Source organism: Tenebrio molitor, chromosome 4 (genome assembly GCF_963966145.1).
Source record: "Tenebrio molitor chromosome 4, icTenMoli1.1, whole genome shotgun sequence".
Lineage (NCBI taxonomy): Eukaryota > Metazoa > Arthropoda > Insecta > Coleoptera > Tenebrionidae > Tenebrio > Tenebrio molitor.
In genome coordinates this window covers 4,211,741-4,229,750 of record NC_091049.1, presented here as the reverse complement: position 1 = coordinate 4,229,750, position 18,010 = coordinate 4,211,741, and the positions used below count along the sequence as shown (strand labels likewise).

The 18,010-nt window shown below is 37.2% G+C and overlaps 2 protein-coding genes across 2 annotated transcripts in view; one reads left to right on the top strand and one right to left on the bottom strand.

The window, feature by feature from the left end:
* Positions 1-784: 784 nt before the first annotated feature.
* Positions 785-16,900, bottom strand: myo (myoglianin). The gene is made up of 3 exons (XM_069045436.1): positions 16,016-16,900; positions 5,349-5,731; positions 785-1,789 (listed from the first exon to the last, which is right to left on the bottom strand). The coding sequence occupies exons 1-3, from the start codon at positions 16,449-16,451 to the stop codon at positions 1,412-1,414; spliced, it is 1,197 nt and encodes a 398-aa protein (XP_068901537.1). The 5' UTR covers positions 16,452-16,900; the 3' UTR covers positions 785-1,411.
* LOC138129171 (uncharacterized) overlaps positions 8,249-18,010 on the top strand; it is a 31,494-nt gene continuing 21,732 nt past the window's right edge. Inside the window, exon 1 of the mRNA XM_069045424.1 lies at positions 8,249-8,807. The gene's annotated coding sequence lies outside the window, so the exon portion shown is untranslated. The remainder of the gene's footprint in view (positions 8,808-18,010) is intronic.

The window sequence follows — 18,010 nt, the reverse complement described above, 5'->3', positions numbered from 1 at the left end:
CCATGAGAGAATCCAACACCTTTAATAGGTACAAAATAATAAATTATCGTTAACATTTTTTTACCGACAGTAAATATTCATAATCTGGATCTGTATTATTAGTGATGGAATAGGATATCAATTAAAAAAAAAAAGAGTAAACATTTTTTTGCCAATTCATTGAAAACACATTTTTTGAATGTATTGGCTTTGGGATACCCAATAATAAAAAAAAAAGATTAAATGGAAACTTACAATTGTGATCACCCACTATGTTGATGCTATTGACCATGAGATATTTATTAGTGCATTAGTTATTTTAGGAAAATCTTCATACCCACAAGAATGATAAGTATTGGAAAGGTTAACAATTTTTTTTTAAATCCTCAATGAACACAGTTTACAAATGGAAATTTCCAAAAATCGTCAATAGTTTTTTGGTTTTAGGGAAAATGAAAATAACACTTTTTTGTTTACTTTATTTAATTTTAAAGAGAACTGATCATTATTGATTAAATGTCATAAAATACTGATGAATGAATGAATGAATGAATCTATTGTTTAACTAAATGGCGGTAAGAACAAATTCCGTCAGTTTTTCCCGAATCATTGGAATTTTATAGCTCCTTGGGTTAATAGGGTCAACTTGCTTTCTATTCCTAGTTTTGTTATTGTAAATTTTATCAACAAATTTTAAAAATAGAATAAAAGCAATTGAACGATATTTCTTTCTTAAAATAACGCTCGATCGAGCGACAATTTTTTGAAGAAGAGAAGGAGGAGGAGGGGGAAAGAAGTAGAAGTTTTATTTGTAAATTTATTTATTTTGCAAAATTCTATTAATTACAACTAATTTACAATTACAAAAGCAAAACACACGACATATAGAGAAATCAGGCAATACTCATAAACGAAAACAAGTAAAAATGATCAAAATGTGTGAAAAGTAGAGAACGAAAATTTTTGTTATGAATACTGCCTCAGCCACATTATGAGATAAGTCAAAAATTTTAGCGACTAATAGAAACATAAAAAAAAAATGAACGAAAACTCGGAGATCCTACAAAAGAAGACGAATCTAAGAACAGTCTTTATTTACAAAAATATTTTACATCAGTAGAAATTTTGGAAATTTTTATCACAAAAATCCTGAAACATTTTTCGAAAAATATTTTCCCCTTGTAAGGCCCTCGTATCACAAAAGCAATGCAGTTGTGCATAATTTTATCACTCGTTTTCTCGTGAACAAAACATTATCACCGAATAAAAAAAATTTTGCTAGCTAATGTACAAAAATAAATATTAAAAAAACCCTAGACTACACGTATCACATATTTTATACAAAATATTTACAACAGAACCGAAGCGTCCCACTGTCCCACTTCACCGTCGTCGCGAATAAATTAACGAAACAATAAGAAACGGGGGCGGCCTACGAGCACCCGCACCGGTCCACCACCATGCCGGGCAGGCTGCCGTACACCACGTTGAGCTGCTGGTCGAAGTAGAGCATCGAGATGGCGCTCATCTTCCGGGGGGCGCAGCAGGGCTGGGCGCTGTTGGGGGAGGCGATCTTCATGAGGTGAGTGTGGGCGTGCTTTTGGAGGGTGATGTAGGGGCACTCGCCCGAGCAGTAGTGGGCGTCGTACCGCTTCGGGGCGATTATGAAGTCCCAGCCGAACTCCTCGAAGTCCACGATCAGGGGGTAGCGGCAGCAGAGGGGCTCGTTCATCTTGTCGTCGCAGTTGAGGCCCACGTTGCGGCGCGTGCGGCGGCGGGCCTCCATCGTGGACACCTCCACGAAGGGCGCCTGCAAACAGACAACCAAGCTCTCAGGGAAGTCCAAAATTCCAGACAAAAAGTTACAAAGGTAAAACTGGGCGCATTAAGAAAAATCGAAGGTTTTTGAACACAATGGAATAAGAGTGAAAGCCTGGGTTTTGAAGCCAGATTGGTCTGAAGCAGCCAAAGCTTCCAAAAAATTTCTAAGACAAAAACAAGATCAAAAATGAAATTTTCAAAGAAATCATTCCATTCAAGAATAATTCCAAAAGCACTAAATTGGAACAGATGAACTGCGCTTTTTGGAAGTCCCAAAAATGCATCACAATTTTCCCCAATCTCATTCAGCAAAACACAACAAACAACCAAGCTCTCAGGGAAGTCCCAAAATTGCAAAAAATAAGAAAAATCGAATGTTTTTGGGTACAATAAGAGTGAAAGTTTGGGTTTTGAAGCCAGATTGGTCTGAAGACTCTTAGTTTGCTTTGGAAGCAGCCAAAACTTCCAAAAAAATTCCAAGAGGAAAACAAGATGACAAATGACAAATTGGAACAGATGATCTGCGCTTTTTGGAAGTCCGAAAAATGCATCCCAATCAGATTCTACAAAACGCTTTGTGGATCGTCTTCATTGCCTCGGCCACATTTTAATTTCGTCGTTGTTCAGACTGTGACAGCTGATTTGTCAGTGTCAGCCGGCGTAACGCATTCTAATTGGTCTTTATTCGCCGTCCCCTCTCAGAACCGTCTCCAAGACCATAAATATCTGTCAACGAAAAATCCACAATACGAAATTAGTCGTTCCGTTTTTTCTTTCAGGAAGTACACTTCGAGCAATAGAAATTGGCCGTCTGCCCGTGTATTTTTAGCAGCGTCTTTCTCTTTGTCGAATCTATGACGACTGATGGGCGGCGTATGACGTCAAGTCGGCCTTTTTTCACAATCGAAAAAAATTTCTCTAATGAACGCTGTTCCATATTTAAGATGGATTATCTTCACAGTTCAATCGAAAGAGAAAAAATACATAAATCTAGCGGTGGCCGCCATTTCGGCAATGATTATCACCATGTTTGTCCCGCTCATTATCTAATTACATCATAATGGAGGAAATTTATGTGATTTGATTTCTTTATTGAAGCACGGAGCAATTACGGTAGATGTAATAACTCAACTCGGGTATTAATAGATTTAGCCTTAAATACACTCGATAGATAAATCCTAAGATATGTAAACATAACAAAGATAAGCAACAATGTTGTGTTTAGACTGAGGATTCATTTTTGTGTAGCTGTTTAGTAAAAAAAAAATACTATTGTAACTGGAACGAGATTGTTGCTTGGAAATTTCGGGCAACGCAATTGGAAGACCTCAAAACTGACAATTTTGAAAGTTTTCAGGAATCTAGTCACGTCAGTAGAAGAATCAATTGTTTTCTTTTGACTAAACGAATTTTCATCCAGAAAACACAGATGTCTTACACTATTTAAAAAGAAAGATGCAGAAAAATTAAATGTTTGTTTTTTAGAATACTTCTGGATTCTTAGGTGCCAGATTTCTTGTACATAATTGGCGAATTTTTAACACAAAAGAATTATGACTTTGAAAAGACATTTCCTATGACTTGACCAACTATTTAAATCCAAAGAAATTCACTCAAAATAAGAAATCTCAATTTTTATACTTTAAGCAATAAATTAACTCTAGAATCATCTCTTTATCATTGATCAAGGATATATTTAAAAAAAAACAACATTTAAGAAGAGCTTTCTTCGAATAGAATACAGCTTTCCATATAATTGTAGGTTTGTTGAAGCTTTATTGTAGAAGGATGTTATTAGGAAGAGTATGATTGTGTTTACTGAAATAAGAAAAAAATCATGAAAGATTATAATAGGTTCTTCAAGATTTTTATACAAGTTTTCAAAGGTTTCTTCATAGATTAGAAAGAGAAGATGTTTTCAGAAGGAAAGCTTTTACTTAGACAAAATAATGGTCTAGAATAGAAATTCAAAAAACAGATTATTTTGGTTTGAACCCTCATGTGAATTCGAGTTTTCTAAAACTTTCTAAAGTTGCTAGAGATTTTTGGCTTTCTTGGGAATCTTTGAAAAAGCGATATTTCTAGAAAGAAGGCTTCTGCGTGTTGTCTAGAAAAATCTAAAAGATAACTGTTCTTTAGAAGTTTAGAAGTTTTAAGCCATTTTCATAAGTTAGATAAAACGATTTTCTTTTCACTTCAAGCTTCCTAATTTTTTTATAGAATTTCTAGAAGTTTCTAGAAGCTAGCTTAGATTACAAGGAAGCTCTTATTGTACGTATGTTGACCCACAGGTTTTCTATTGGTCCCTTCTAGAATAATTTAGGTTTATAGAAACTTAAAGTTTAAATGGTTCTCTTAGATCATTGTAAAAAATCAGGTTTTAGAAGGAAGATTTATGCATACAAGACGGTTGTGATTGAGAACAAATATAATAAGAAGATTAGAGTCTTCAAGAAAGATCTTCCTCTTAGGTCTATAAGAAAGATGGAGTTTTGTTTGGAAAAGTCGTGGTTTAGGAAAAAATTTTAAGAATAGATTAGAATGTGGATGAATTAAAAAATCAGAAATTCTTAGATGATCTTATTTTAAACAAATTGAGGTTTACAACAATCGAAAAAAATTCAAAATCTTTATTAAAAACGACAGTAAAAACCTTAAAATTTCTTTTGTGGTCCAACTCTAAGAGAAGAACTAATCTTCTTCTTCAACAAATAGAAACGGAAACTTAAAATATTTGTTGTGGTCTAAGACTAAGGTCATACCTAATATTAAGATCTATCTATCTATCATACTCATGATCAATAGAAGAAATTAACTTTTTTTTAGATTTTTCTGAAGTTTTTTTGAAGATCTGAAGGAGATCTTGTAATATCTTAAAATCATCTACGTACAATATCTTCTAGATCTGTGATTCTGGGTAGAAAATTACCTACCAAACAAATTCTAACGTTGAAAAATATATAATTGCTGGTGGTATTAGATTTCTTCCAATGGTTCAAAGGTCACGTGAGTTTTAGAGCAAACCTTAAGGCTTCGAAAAGACACATTATAGTTTACATAATGTTTTTGTATTCTAAATCCATTCGTCAAAGTTTTTTTCTAAGAAGCAAAACCTTTCTGTGAGATGGATCAGAACTGAGAAATGGTCTTGAATTTCTATGACCGAACCTTTTTTTTGAATTAGTGTCATCTCAGAACTAGAATTTTGATTTGAAAAAAGCAGTTGAAAGACATTGAATGGTCTTTTTTTTCAAAATTGTGTACTAGATTCTAGAAATAGATCTAATTTTTTTAATACACTTAATTAGTTAAAGATGATGTCAGACTTGAAACTTGTTGATCAAAGCTTAAGACGTACTTTTTTTCCAACGTCACTCCGTGCAAGTGCTTAACCAGGATGCGGAATCAGTCCGAGATTTTGTGGACATCTGACATCACCATGACTTGGAAAAAGTGCTCGAAAACGCATTCCAAACAACAAAACCCACGCAAACCAATTGCAAACAATTCAAAATATGACGCAAAATCTGTGCGTCAAGCCACCTCACCTTACTCCCATCCTCCACCGTCGTATCCGTCACCACCACCTTCTTCCCATTGGCTGTCGCGTTGACCACGAACCCGAAGTTCTCCCTGGGGTTCTTGAACCACTCGGACACCGTGATGGTGAGGTCCAGCTTGACCCAATCGCCCCTGCCCAGCGGCTGCGTCACCTTCTTGCTCACCATCCTGTAGAGCCCCGGCGAGTCCGGGTGGTCCGGCGCCTTGTACACCTTGAACACCTCGATCAGCACGTCCGGCAGGGGCCTCCTCTCGGCCCCCTTCACGTACACGAACAGGGTGGCGTTGCTGACGTGGTACTTGGTGATGCTGTCCGAGAACATGAAGTGGAGGATGTCCTGGCCGCGCCAGCCGTGCCTCAGTCTCGGATCTGCGCGCAGAAAGCTTCATTAGACAGAGAAGGCGTGCCGCAGGGGTCCGAGATCGGGCCCCTGTTGTTTCGCAAAAGACGTACACAAAACTCGGTCCGCGCCCCGGCGGAGGCGCCGCCCCTGGCGGCGGTGCACTTCGAGCGCATGCAATCGAAGACGCGTGTGCTGAATGCACTTCTGAGCCAATAAACAACGTGCGTAACGTTTCCAGGAATAATAAACATTTTCAATTATGTATAATTTCAGCCACAAATTGCAGCTGAAATGGCGCAGGTGCACGCGATCGAGCTACGCTGCAGCCGGTCAGATTTTCGGTTTCCCTACTTAAGTATGTGCATTTTCACTCGACTTATTTACACTCAATTAATGACCTCTTCAATCTTTGTTATGAGCGCGACGTACTTAATTGATATTCTTAGCTGCGAATAATTGTGCCCTTTGAACTGGAAATTATCGCCCGATACTATGGTCATTCACAAAACAATAAATACTTTTTAGTCCAGACTTTTATTATTTTGACGTCACACGCGAAGGTCGCGGACGCCGCCGAAACGCCAGTTTTGGCGTTGGAAACAACAAAAAACACAAATTTGGAGATTTTTCACCGGAAACCGGATCAGGGACTCCCTTTTTGCCCAATTTCGTCGAATTAACACGCACCAAGTGGTCTGGAAATTTTCAAAATTTCGTCAAAAAGTGCCAAAATTAGCGATTATGGGGAACAAAACAAATCTGCATCAACTATTGTCAAAATATTATTGAAGAAGTTGCCACCAAGTTACTTCGCGTAGGAACCAAAATGCATTAATATTTTCCAAAATTCGTCAAAAATTGAAAATCATGTTTGGGATTCACATTTTTGTTTTTGTTTTTTTATCTTGTCATTGCATCGATTGATTTGTAAACACAGCTGGTCGATACGATCTCATACTACGAAAAAAATTTTTATATCGTTAATTATTTCTCGAAATATTGATAAAACTGGATTCTGGGAATTTATGGTTATAAAAACGAAAAAAAATTACCCACGTCATAATTTTAATCTTGGAACTGCTCGATCGATGATAATCAAATGGTCTGTGAAAATTGCCATTTAAGGAATTTTCATTTTTCCCGCCAAAAAAACGATTTCAAATTCTCGGTACGTTTTTGTACAGAAAGAAAGTAAATTTTGCGTTATTTAACATTTCCGGGTCACGTGCCTGGCGTGATGTTCCCCCAATGACCGGAAATGCACTCAACTTTCATTTTTAGATCATGTAGCACACTTTCGCTCACACATCATGAATATTTCAGTTGAAACAGAAAAGTATTGGACCAATTTTGAAAACAGAAGGAATCGAAGAAATCATGAAGAAAACACAACAGGTTCCAGTCTGGAGGGAACGTGAAAAATGTTCACAAATACAGAAAGTTTTGGAAAAACAAGATTTCTTAGCAGTGAAATACGTAACAGGTGTTTTTTTTAAATTTGGCGTCGAAGTTGGCGTTGAATAGTCGATTGTGAACGCACCACGTAAGATTTAAACAGCTGGTCCGTGATCCGTAATCCGTAGTGCGTTCACAATCGACTCTTGAACGCCTACTTTGTCCGGAAATTTAAATGAACACCCGATACTTTGCTTGTCATTTCTTCAGGATCATAACCTCAAACTGTCAAAATTGATTGTATTTAGTTGCTTTTTTGTAGCTAAATCTAAAGGCCGGTGTGCATGCTCATGGCCTGCTGCGTCGACAACCATTTTGAGTTATAACATAATATACATAATACGTATATTTTAGCAAAGTCGTAATTTAAAAAGTTGCCAAAACTAATGAGTTTACGTTTTGGAAGTTGAGATTGTGACAAAGATGGCCGCGTCGCAGAATCGAAACTTTTGGGAAAACTTTGAAAAGTCCAAAAATTACTGTTTGAAAAAAGCTGATTTTTTTTTCAAAATGTCGGAAAGCACTGGTCAAGATGGCCTTGGTGTCTTGGGACTTGGCGCGAAATTCAAAAAATCGTGAAACGTGGAATTGTTAAACTGATGAATTAAGTTGTGGTAGTTGAAATTGTGACAAAAATGGCCGCGTGGCAGAATCGAAGCTTTTGGGAAAACCTCAAACTACATATCATGTTTTAAAACAGCTGCGTCACATTTTTTTTTAAATGTCGGAAAGCACTGATCAAGATGGCGTTGGCGCGAAATTCAAAAAATCATGACATGTGGAATTGTAAAGACCAAAAATACTATATTTGAAAAAAGCTGCGTCAGATTTATGTTCAAAATGTGGGAAAGCACTGATCAAGATGGCGTTGGCGTCTTGGGACTTGGCGCGAAATTCAAAAAATCTTGAAACGGGGAAACCCCAATCGAATTGGCGGGTGCGTGTGCATGCGTGCGGTAGGTCAGTGAACCGGAGGAAGTCCCAATTGGTCGTCGAAAATGTTCGCACGTGAAAGAAACAAACGGCCGCGTAACAGAGGCGGCGTGTCACGAAGGACCACAATAAAAAAGAACACACCGCGAAAAGGGAGAAGAACGAAAAGAGAAGAAAAAAACGTCCACCGATTATATAATTACTTAGAGGGGCCGAAAGGAAATGGAAGCGATTAAATTTAGGCGGATCGTTGTTGCATTGTGCAAGAGATCGCATCTTATTTGAGGGGTCATGCAGAACGTTGCACTTCGAGGAGGCATCACTTAAACGTTTTGTTGTTTAGTTAGTTTGTTTGTTGTTCGAAAAACAAAACACAATGCCCTCTCTCTAATCGGTCTCTCTATTTTTGTTGTTGTTATATACACCGTCCGTTTTTATTTAACGGCCGCAGGTTCATGGACACGCTCCGCTCTGACCGTAATTCTGCATTAACACTGACATATTCTGTATGCACCATGTTCCCGGTGCACCAAACGAACGGGGGACAAGGTGCTAAGAGCGCAGAGGTGGGCCGGATTCGCAACGGTTGACGCTGACGAAACGAGCAGGAGAAAACCGACACGGAAATTGAGCCACGAAGAGGAACTGGAAGCATGACAAACTGACGAAGAGAAGAATAAGAAGGAAAGGGAGATAGAGAAGGCGGGAAAATAAGTAAGTGATTAAAAACTTCATTCTAAAAGAAACTAAACATAAATTAATTTGAAATATCCAAATGTCACGTGTCAATGATGCGACTGTCAACAACCGGATGTTAATCCAGTTGTACCATTTAAAAATAAAATTCAGTGTTACCAACTCAAACACCCTGTATATATTTTAAAAATGTATATTTGTGTTAGTTACAAGTTTAACCAAATGTCGGACCATAAATGACTCCACTTTTTTTTTACATGTAGATTCTTTTATCATTTTTTAAATATGACAATAATTAGATAAAAATGCAATTAAACTAAATCATTCTATTCACAAAAAAAAAAACAAATATCATTTTCAGCTTAATTACTTCTCTAAATTTAGATAAATCATTCGTCGCTTGTATTTATGAGGATGACAAAAGAGCTCGCCGTCCTCATTTTTGTTATCTCTCCAGAACGTCACGTCTGCGAGCCGCGATCGTTTTTCGAAAATTCCTCCCCGCGGCAATTCGTGGCCACCGCGTATATAAAGTGTCGGTGGCAGTTTCCGTCCTAGAGAAAAAAATCCGGAAAACACCAAAAACCTGTAGATTTCCAGGTGTTTACTTTCCGCTTGCGTCCTCGAAAATTACCCAGAATATTAAGGAGGCGGCGACGAAGGTCGGCCCCGGGGGCGCTATACCAGGTGCCCCAGCAAGCGCATCGCGGTCCCACCTCGGCGAGTGCATCTCTGGCCGCGTGCGGGGTGTAGAACCGTAGATCACGTTCAAGTGCAATTACTGCAATTGCATGGAGGGGTCAGTGTTTGGGTCAGTCGGGGCCGCCACCAAGGTCACCACTGACCAAGATATGAGCCCACTTTATTACTCACTTTGACGCCAGCAGCCTCGGCGATGGCCCGGTTTCGCACCTCGGCCACGTGGTGGTCCGCGTAGCCGCCCCCGGAACCGCGAGCGACCCGACGGCCCCCGACCTTGACTTAATTCCACTTGCGGAATCACGAGTGGCGCGATAAAAAAAGCCCGTTGCTAGGGGTGGAATCGAAGAAATTGGCAGATCCGGAGGAGAACGGCGGACGGCGGCAGGGGCGGCGTGATGGGGACGGCGCGGACGACGGACATGCTGCCGCTGTGCCGGAGCTATTTTCGTAGATTAAGGGGGATGTTTTGTTTTTTATTCGGAGGAAAAAATCGACGCGGATTAAAGGGACACACTCGAATATACAGGTGGACCGTTTAAAGTCAAAAAGGGACGCAAGGTTTTCAAAACGACATCCGAGCAAAACTGAACTCCAAAAAATAACGTCCTCAATTTATTTTTCTTAGCATTCTTTTGCCATCAACATCTTTTGCATCATTTCCTACATCATCCTACATTCCTAGTCAAAAAAATATTGATTCCAAATTTTTTTTTTTTATATTTTAAGAGGTTTACAATGACATTTTAACAAAATTTTGGCTTCAACATGTTGCATTAGCAAATTTATGTGGACCACTTCAACTTTATAAACCTATTAATTTCACAAATTTTGAAATTTTATTTGACAATTAATTTTTTCCTAAAATTTTGGCTCTGCAGTGACAAATTTTTGAAAATAATTTTTATTCATTTTTCTATCTTCACAGACTGCAAGGCTTTCTCTCTTCTCATAAATTAAAGAAAAGAGAAAAATTAGTTTTTGCCAACTAGATATTCAAATAATGTCAAAATTTTGGGAAGATTTGGAAAATTTTTGACTTTGGAGGAGTTTTTTTTTTTTGGTGAATTTTTTTTCTGGACACCCCCCGCTACAAGAAAATCTGTTCTTCTTCTTCTTCTTTCTCGTAATGTTTGCCAACTAGAATTGCAGATTACTAGATTTTTGCTAAAATTTTTGGCTCTGCTGTGACAAATTCCTGAAAACAATTTTTAATCGATTTTCTATCTTCACAAACTGCAATGCTTTCTCTCTTCTCACAAATTAAAGAAAAGAGAAAAATTAGCTTCTGCTGATATACAGACAATGTCAAAGTTTTTGGAAAATTTCGAAAATTTTTGACTTTCGACTAGTTTCTTTTTGTGGAAAATTTTAATTCTGGGCACCTCCAGCTACAACAAAACCTGTTCTTCTTCTTCTTTCTCGTAATGTTTGCCAACTAGAATTGCAAATAATTGATTACTAAATAGATTTTTGCTAAAACTTTTGGCTCTGTAGTGACAAATTCTTCTAAACAATTTTTAATCGATTTTCTATCTTCCCAAATTGCATGCTTTCTTTCTTCTCATAAATTAAAGAAAAGAGAAAAATTAGCTTCTGCCAACTAGATATATAGACAATGTAAAAGTTTTTTGGAAAACTTCGAAAAATTTTGATGTTGGACTATTTTTTTTTTGTGGAAAATTTTAATTCTGGACACCTCCAGCTACAACAAAACCTGTTCTTCTTCTTCTTTCTCGTAATGTTTGCCAACTAGAATTGCTACTAAATTGATTACTAAATAGATTTTTGCTAAAACTTTTGGCTCTGTAGTGACAAATTCTTGTAAACAATTTTTAATCGATCTTCTATCTTCACAAATTGCAATGCTTTCTTTCTTCTCATAAATTAAAGAAAAGAGAAAAATTAGCTTTTGCTAACTAGATATACAGACAATGTAAAGGTTTTTTGGAAAACTTCGAAAAATTTTGATTTTGGACAATTTTTTTTTTGTGGAAAATCTTAATTCTGGAGACCTCCAGCCACGACAAAAACCTGTTCTTCTCCTTTCTCGTGATGTAAAAGAAGAAAAGTAGCAATCATCAAGACCAAACATACGTTTCTTTCTAAAATTTTGTAAAATTTTGAAAGATTACCTTGAAGTAAATTAAATTTATTTGCCAAGCACAACGCATTCATGTTTTACAAACCGAAGACATCGATAAAGAAGAAATTGCTAACGACATCAGTTTGGTTAGGGTTTTGCCAAAATTTTGGGAAATTTTGACTCGTTCTGCCATCTACTGGCCTAGTCGCTGTATTAAATTCACCAAACCTACTTCTTCGGGAATTCTAGTCGAGCCCTCACCCTGAGACACCAAGTTTTTGCAAAGGCGCCGCCCCCTAAAAAATCCAAAATTGTCGCTTTTGCGTCCGAATTTTTTGCCGCCCTTTCCATCTTATCCCGCTTTGTAAATAAGTTATTTTTAACATCAATATCTCGAAATGTGGTGTCAACGCGCAGATAACTCTCCGTATTTACAATTTTTTCTTCGAATTTCGCATCATTGTTATCCTCCGCCTCCTCGACCAGCTCCGACCCCCGGTAAAGCCTCATCTTTCCTACCACCCCCAGGTCGGGGATGGTCCGTTTCCCACCCCGTCTCTCTGGCGTGATTCACGTCGATAAAAGCCGCACTAACGGGATGACAAAATGTGGACACCTTAGGTCAACACAGATTGGAAGGTCATACATACCAATTGCGTAAGGCTATATTAAATTGAAACAGACAAAACCCAGACGACAATATTCATCACAGTTGGCCGGGCGCTACTTAACAAAGAAAAAACAGTGAAAATTTGACAGATGTGACAGTTCCACTCTTGATTCTTCATCGACGATTTTTTGCACTCGGACGTCGAGATTCGCTTAATTACCGAAGGAACCTTGACACAGATAGAGATTGTGACGATTTATCAGAGCGTTTTTTGCCGCAATTAGAATATTTTTAAGTTATTGCCATGTTAACGCCGCCGAAACGGTCTCGGGTGGCTGCGGCCGCTACGACGCGTCATACCGTACCATACCGGTCGTATGGACGCCGTATGGCCAGACGGGACTGGTTCTGACGCGGGTTGGGCCGCGTCTGGCGCGATAACGGGGTCACAATGGACCCTAAATCGTGATGGTATGACTAGTGTGCCATACGGAAGAATTTGCAGATTGGTGCAGCGAATGACGTCGATGGACTTTGATGATCTTTGATTTCTTTTCGTCCTGTTCACTGTTTTATCATTTGTAATTAATTTGTAGTTTTATCTGTTCTGTGTTTATGATCGTAAAAATAAACAATTTATAAATAACGCCGAGTCGCTAATGGGCCAATAGAAATTAATTTTTGGATTAGATGTCAAATGATGGGAGGCCTTGATTCTTGAGCCGGTGCAGTGGCGCAACATGCAACGTGCGGCAACACAAAATGAACATGTAAAGAAAATGTTAGACAAGGTTATGGCGAAAAAGGAGAAATAAAGGAAGAGAGGTGAGCTTGGTGGAAGAATAAAACAAATGCAAAAATGAAGATGTCAGGAAGACATTTTGGAAATATGGTTTTGCAAAAAAAGTAAATACATATGGAATTAAACGTCACATGGAAAAACAAAATAGTAGTAACTGAGTGTAACGTAGAATCATTAAATTTAATTTAAGAAGAAAAGGAAGAAATAGAGAAGATTAATGTAGATTAAAATACTTATTTGAATCATTTCAAAAAGCTGTTTAGAAATGACATTAAAATTCATAAGAAGTAGAAACAGAAAAAAATTGGAGGTTCTCTGAAAAATTTTAAATTTTTCAAAAATATTTTCTCATATGGGTAAAAAAAATCAAAAATAAAATATAAATGAAAATATGTAAAAAATAAATAACGAATAAAAGAATGGGTTAAAATTAAAAACAATTTCTAATAAGTTAAAGGAAAATATGTTAACAAGAAACGAAGAAAATGAAGAATTATTTATAAAAGAAAACAAATGATTTCATGGGTTGTTTTTTTTTGATGAAAAATTGAGATGGTGGAATAAATATTTAAAAATAACGAATAAAGTGTGTAAAAGTAAATCAAGAAACATTTTTATAAATTACGAAACAAGCAGAAACTAGAGAAAATATTGTTTCTGGTAATTTTTAGAATTTATTGACAAGAAATGTTTTAAAATTTGTGGAAAGTTTTTCAAAAAAAATTGCAAAAAAGGAGAAACTAATAAAAGCCAGAAAGTGATACCAATCTCTTAAAGGAGAATGTCAATGAACTCGTTATGATGAAAACGTTTATAAAAGTGTAACTAGAAGGAAAACGAATACAAAAAAAAATATATATAGAAAAGACAATGAACAAGAAAATAAGCATTGGGACAGATAAAAGAGAGAGTAGAGAATAGAATAGTAAAATGTTGAAAAAAAAAACATCAAAATTGGAAATTTTGGAAAATGAGGTCGAGACTTTTTGCAATTTTGAGTTGTTCAAGGAAAACGCTGCATAAAATTTTGAGAGGAGGAAATAAAAAGAAAAAAACATTGAAGAAAATGATTAGAAAAGCTCGTAATTACTCTTTTTGTTAGAAATAGTGCGGCCTAAAACGGATTCGTTGGAAATGGTTTGTTTTCTAGAATTTTATCGTTATTCGAACGATTTAAGAATCGTAAACAGTAATAATTATCCTGTTATTTTACAATGGCCTGGCAGTGTTAATTCAAAAGTCACGAGTAAATACAGATAAGAATTATGCACACAATGCATTTCATCAGAAAATTTCCCCTGTCGAACGGGCGCGTTTTTCTTCGGGAAAATCATCACCCGCCCCCGCCGGAATCGAGAGAGACGGACACCTTTTCGGAAAATCCGGTAAAAATAGCCGAAATCGTAATTTTTATTTTTGCCCCAGGAAGTCCGAGGTGTTTGGCAACGCCACCACCAACCTACAGGGCCGCCTCTTCTTTTCTTCCCCGACGACAATCATGGCTCGATCAATCGACCGCAAATCAATAAACCGGACCACGTGATCGCGTGCGGTGCAATTTTCGAGCCGATAAAAATCCGGGGTTATCGAAGGGCGACAACGAGAAATCTTGCTCCGAAAGCGCTTTTTCAAAAAAGAAGAAACATTGTAAATGAATGAAGAGAAAACTTTTTTTGGAAAATTTTTCAAAAGGTACAAAATGACAAAAATAAAGATCTGTAAAGAGTGCAAAAGGTTTCGGATATGAAGAAAAGGAAGAAAAGGGGAAACAAATTAATAATGTCAAAATGACAAAAATGTCAAATGGGAACATGAAGAAAATAGAAGAAATCAAAAATTAGTACCAAAACAAGAACAATTTTGGGAAATTTTCGGTTTTCTGTTTTTTTTTGGTTTTGATGGTAAAAATTTTGATTGAAGATAAATGAAAAAAATCAAAATCAACCAATTGAGATTTTTAAAACGCAACGAAAGTAAGGAATTCAGAAAATAGGGTTAAAAGAGCGTTGTCAGAAAAGAATAAAAAAATTTGTAAAAAAATTTCGAAAATTTTTTTTTTCAAAAAATGGAAAAACATTAAAAGTACAACTAAAAATAAGACATATCAAAAAGCATTTCACTGTGAAATTCGTTTTTGATAATGTTTGTGGAATAAACAAAAGGAAGACAATATAAAAAGAAAAAAGAAATTTTGTCAATTTTTGGATTTTTCGAAAATATTCAAAATTTTGAAAATTAATGTGGTGAAGAATATGCGCATAGAAAGGAGGAAAATAAATGATGCAATAAATAAGTCAAAAATGAGGAACATCCTTAAGAGCTTTTTTTTTGCTTGTTTTTTTTTAGTAGGGAATTTTGACAAGTAAAGTTGGACAGGTTGAAATAAAATCATGTACAAAAAATGTAAAAGTTGGCAATGATAAAGATCTCCACAGCTAAAATAAATTTTGAAAAATTTTGTGTAGAAGAAAGAAAATAAAAAAAATAAAAATAATTTTCAGCATTTTTGGATTTTTCGAAATTGCTGAAAATTCATTTATTATCTGCGAGTCAAATGTGTGTAAAAAATGTCAACAGTAATGAAGCGCGGAGTGCAAGAAGAGTTGAGAAAATTTTGATTTTCTTCTTTTTGGTACAGAAAATTTTGAAAATTTTGGTAGTGGAGTAAGGAAAAAAGAAGAATGTATGAAATTGAAAATAAAGGAAATGAGAAAATGCGCCCAAGTGAAAATTTTCAAGTAACGAAGAAAAATACCTTAAAACTAATCAGATAAATATTATATAAGAGTAAGAATGATACTTAGCGGTGCTAAAGGAAGATATTTGGAAACGTAAACATTGATAAATCGAAAAATAAAGTAAAATGGAACATTGGGAGAAGTTATTGTGTCAAAAAGTACGTAATTTAAGGATTTGGCGATTTTCTAAAAATATCGAATGCGGCGACGAAAAAAAAAATGTATTTTCCGAACGAATCGTAAATAAAAATGAAAAAGAGAAAAATTGGTGGAAAAGCGGGTGTTACTTACAGGGCTGGGCGAAGGTGAGGACCTCCTGGGTCTTGACGTGGTAGTCGTCCTCCTCCTCCGTGATGGAGTACCCGGTCTTGAACATGGGCTCGTCGCTCTGCATGGCGCCCATCTCCAGGTCCACCTTGGCGAGGAAGTGCGGCGGCACCGGCGGCAGCACCCGGCCCGTCACGTTCGGGGCGGTCTGGAAGCCCATCCGCCGCAGCACCTCCCCCTTGATCACCTCCAGGTTGCGATTCTTGATCTCCTCGCGCATCTTGCACGATCCGCAAGGGGGCTGCGTCGCCGCCTCCACCTCGTCCGCGAACCGCCGCCGCACAATACTGCTGGACCGGTTGCGGCCCTCCTGGTACTTATCACTGAACGTGGGGGCCACCATCGCGAGGATGACGAGCGCCTTCATAGTTCTCCACGGGTCCGCCGCCACGCTTACCATCTTTACGTTAAGGGCAAAAATCGAGCTACGCTATCAGTCGAGTTATCACAAGTTCGTCGATGTATCACAAGTCCGCCGATCACTGAAATCTTATCACATTTTCGGATCTTCTCGAAGGAGCACTCGCCGCCGCCACTAAAGCTTCCGCCCCCCTGACTCCCATCGTCCTACTACGCTAATACTTGGCCGGTAATGATCACATTCATCTAATATTAATTAAAAAAATTTTTTTTATTTGAATCACAATTTCATCACAATCGGATTTTTCTCTCTACATTGGACAGAGATTTTTTTGTTCAGTCGTTTGCGGAATTTTTTTTATTATTCTTCTTAAATACTCTATCACATTCGCACGCGTGTCGGCTTCAAGAAGAGATCTATCAGTACAGTAATAAACCGACTTGGTTAGAGTTAAAGACCAACACTGAGCTATAATATAAAGCTGAGACTATATATGTGTGTAAACCTCTACAGTGCGTGTATTTACTTGTACGAGCGCTACCGCGTCGATCAAGCCGTGCGCTGGATGCGAGCGCGCGCCTCCCCTCCAGGCGCCATGGCCGCCGAGGTCGCCCCTCCGCACGCTTCGCCTCCCGGCGGGCGCTAACGACGGTGCACGGGCTCTGCTTCCCCTACGGCGGCCGTGCGGAAGTCTCCCCACCACGCTAATCGCCCGCCAGATCTCTTCTTTTTTCCCCAAAATTATTTTTCCCCAAATTCTTTTTTTTTGAAGATTTTACCAACTGCCATACCTCGAGTGGGGTTCTTTTGTTTTGATTCTTTCGATCATCCCAAATTCCAATGTTCAACAATTTTCTGGGAAAACATCTAAAAATTTTTCCAAAAAATTCAAGTTCTAAAAATTTTATTTTGTTTTCAAAATCGTATCAAGTAATTATCCCTGATAAGTAAACTTTTTTCGTAACTTCATTTGTTCCACGTCGGTTCACTTAGAAACTTTCAACGTTTTGTAAAATGTCCTTTTTTTTCTTTTTCTTTTCTTCTACTTCTTTTTCCTACACCTGCTTTATTTATTTTGTATCTAATATCAATATCTTCATTGAAGATTAAGCCTGTAACTCCTCCAAAATTTTTTTACATGTGTCCAAAATGACAATTTTTTTTCAAAAATATTTTTTTAATTTTTACTACACATTATCTCTAGCAAATCGCTTCGTTAACATCTTTTGGTCTTCTATTGTTGCGGAATTCCTTCGTCAATTTTCTCTTCTGATACTTTGACCCTTTTGTCAAAGCAAAATGACTAATTAATTTCTTAGCTTTTTGTTTGTGTTTTTGCATCTCTTCTTTTTCAAATAAATCTCTTGTTTGTTTTAATTTTTTTAAATAACGTAGAGACAATTTCTTCTTCACGTTTGTGCTGTGAAGCCTAAAATTTACACCAAAGTTGAAAAAGGTGATAAAATTGTTTCGAAATTATTTTTTTCGCATACTTTCAAACAATTTTTTTCTCCCCAAATAAATGTCTTCTATAAAACGTCATTTATTCTTCATTTCTTCCTGAAGAAACATAAAGCTTTCAAATTCTGCTCCACAAA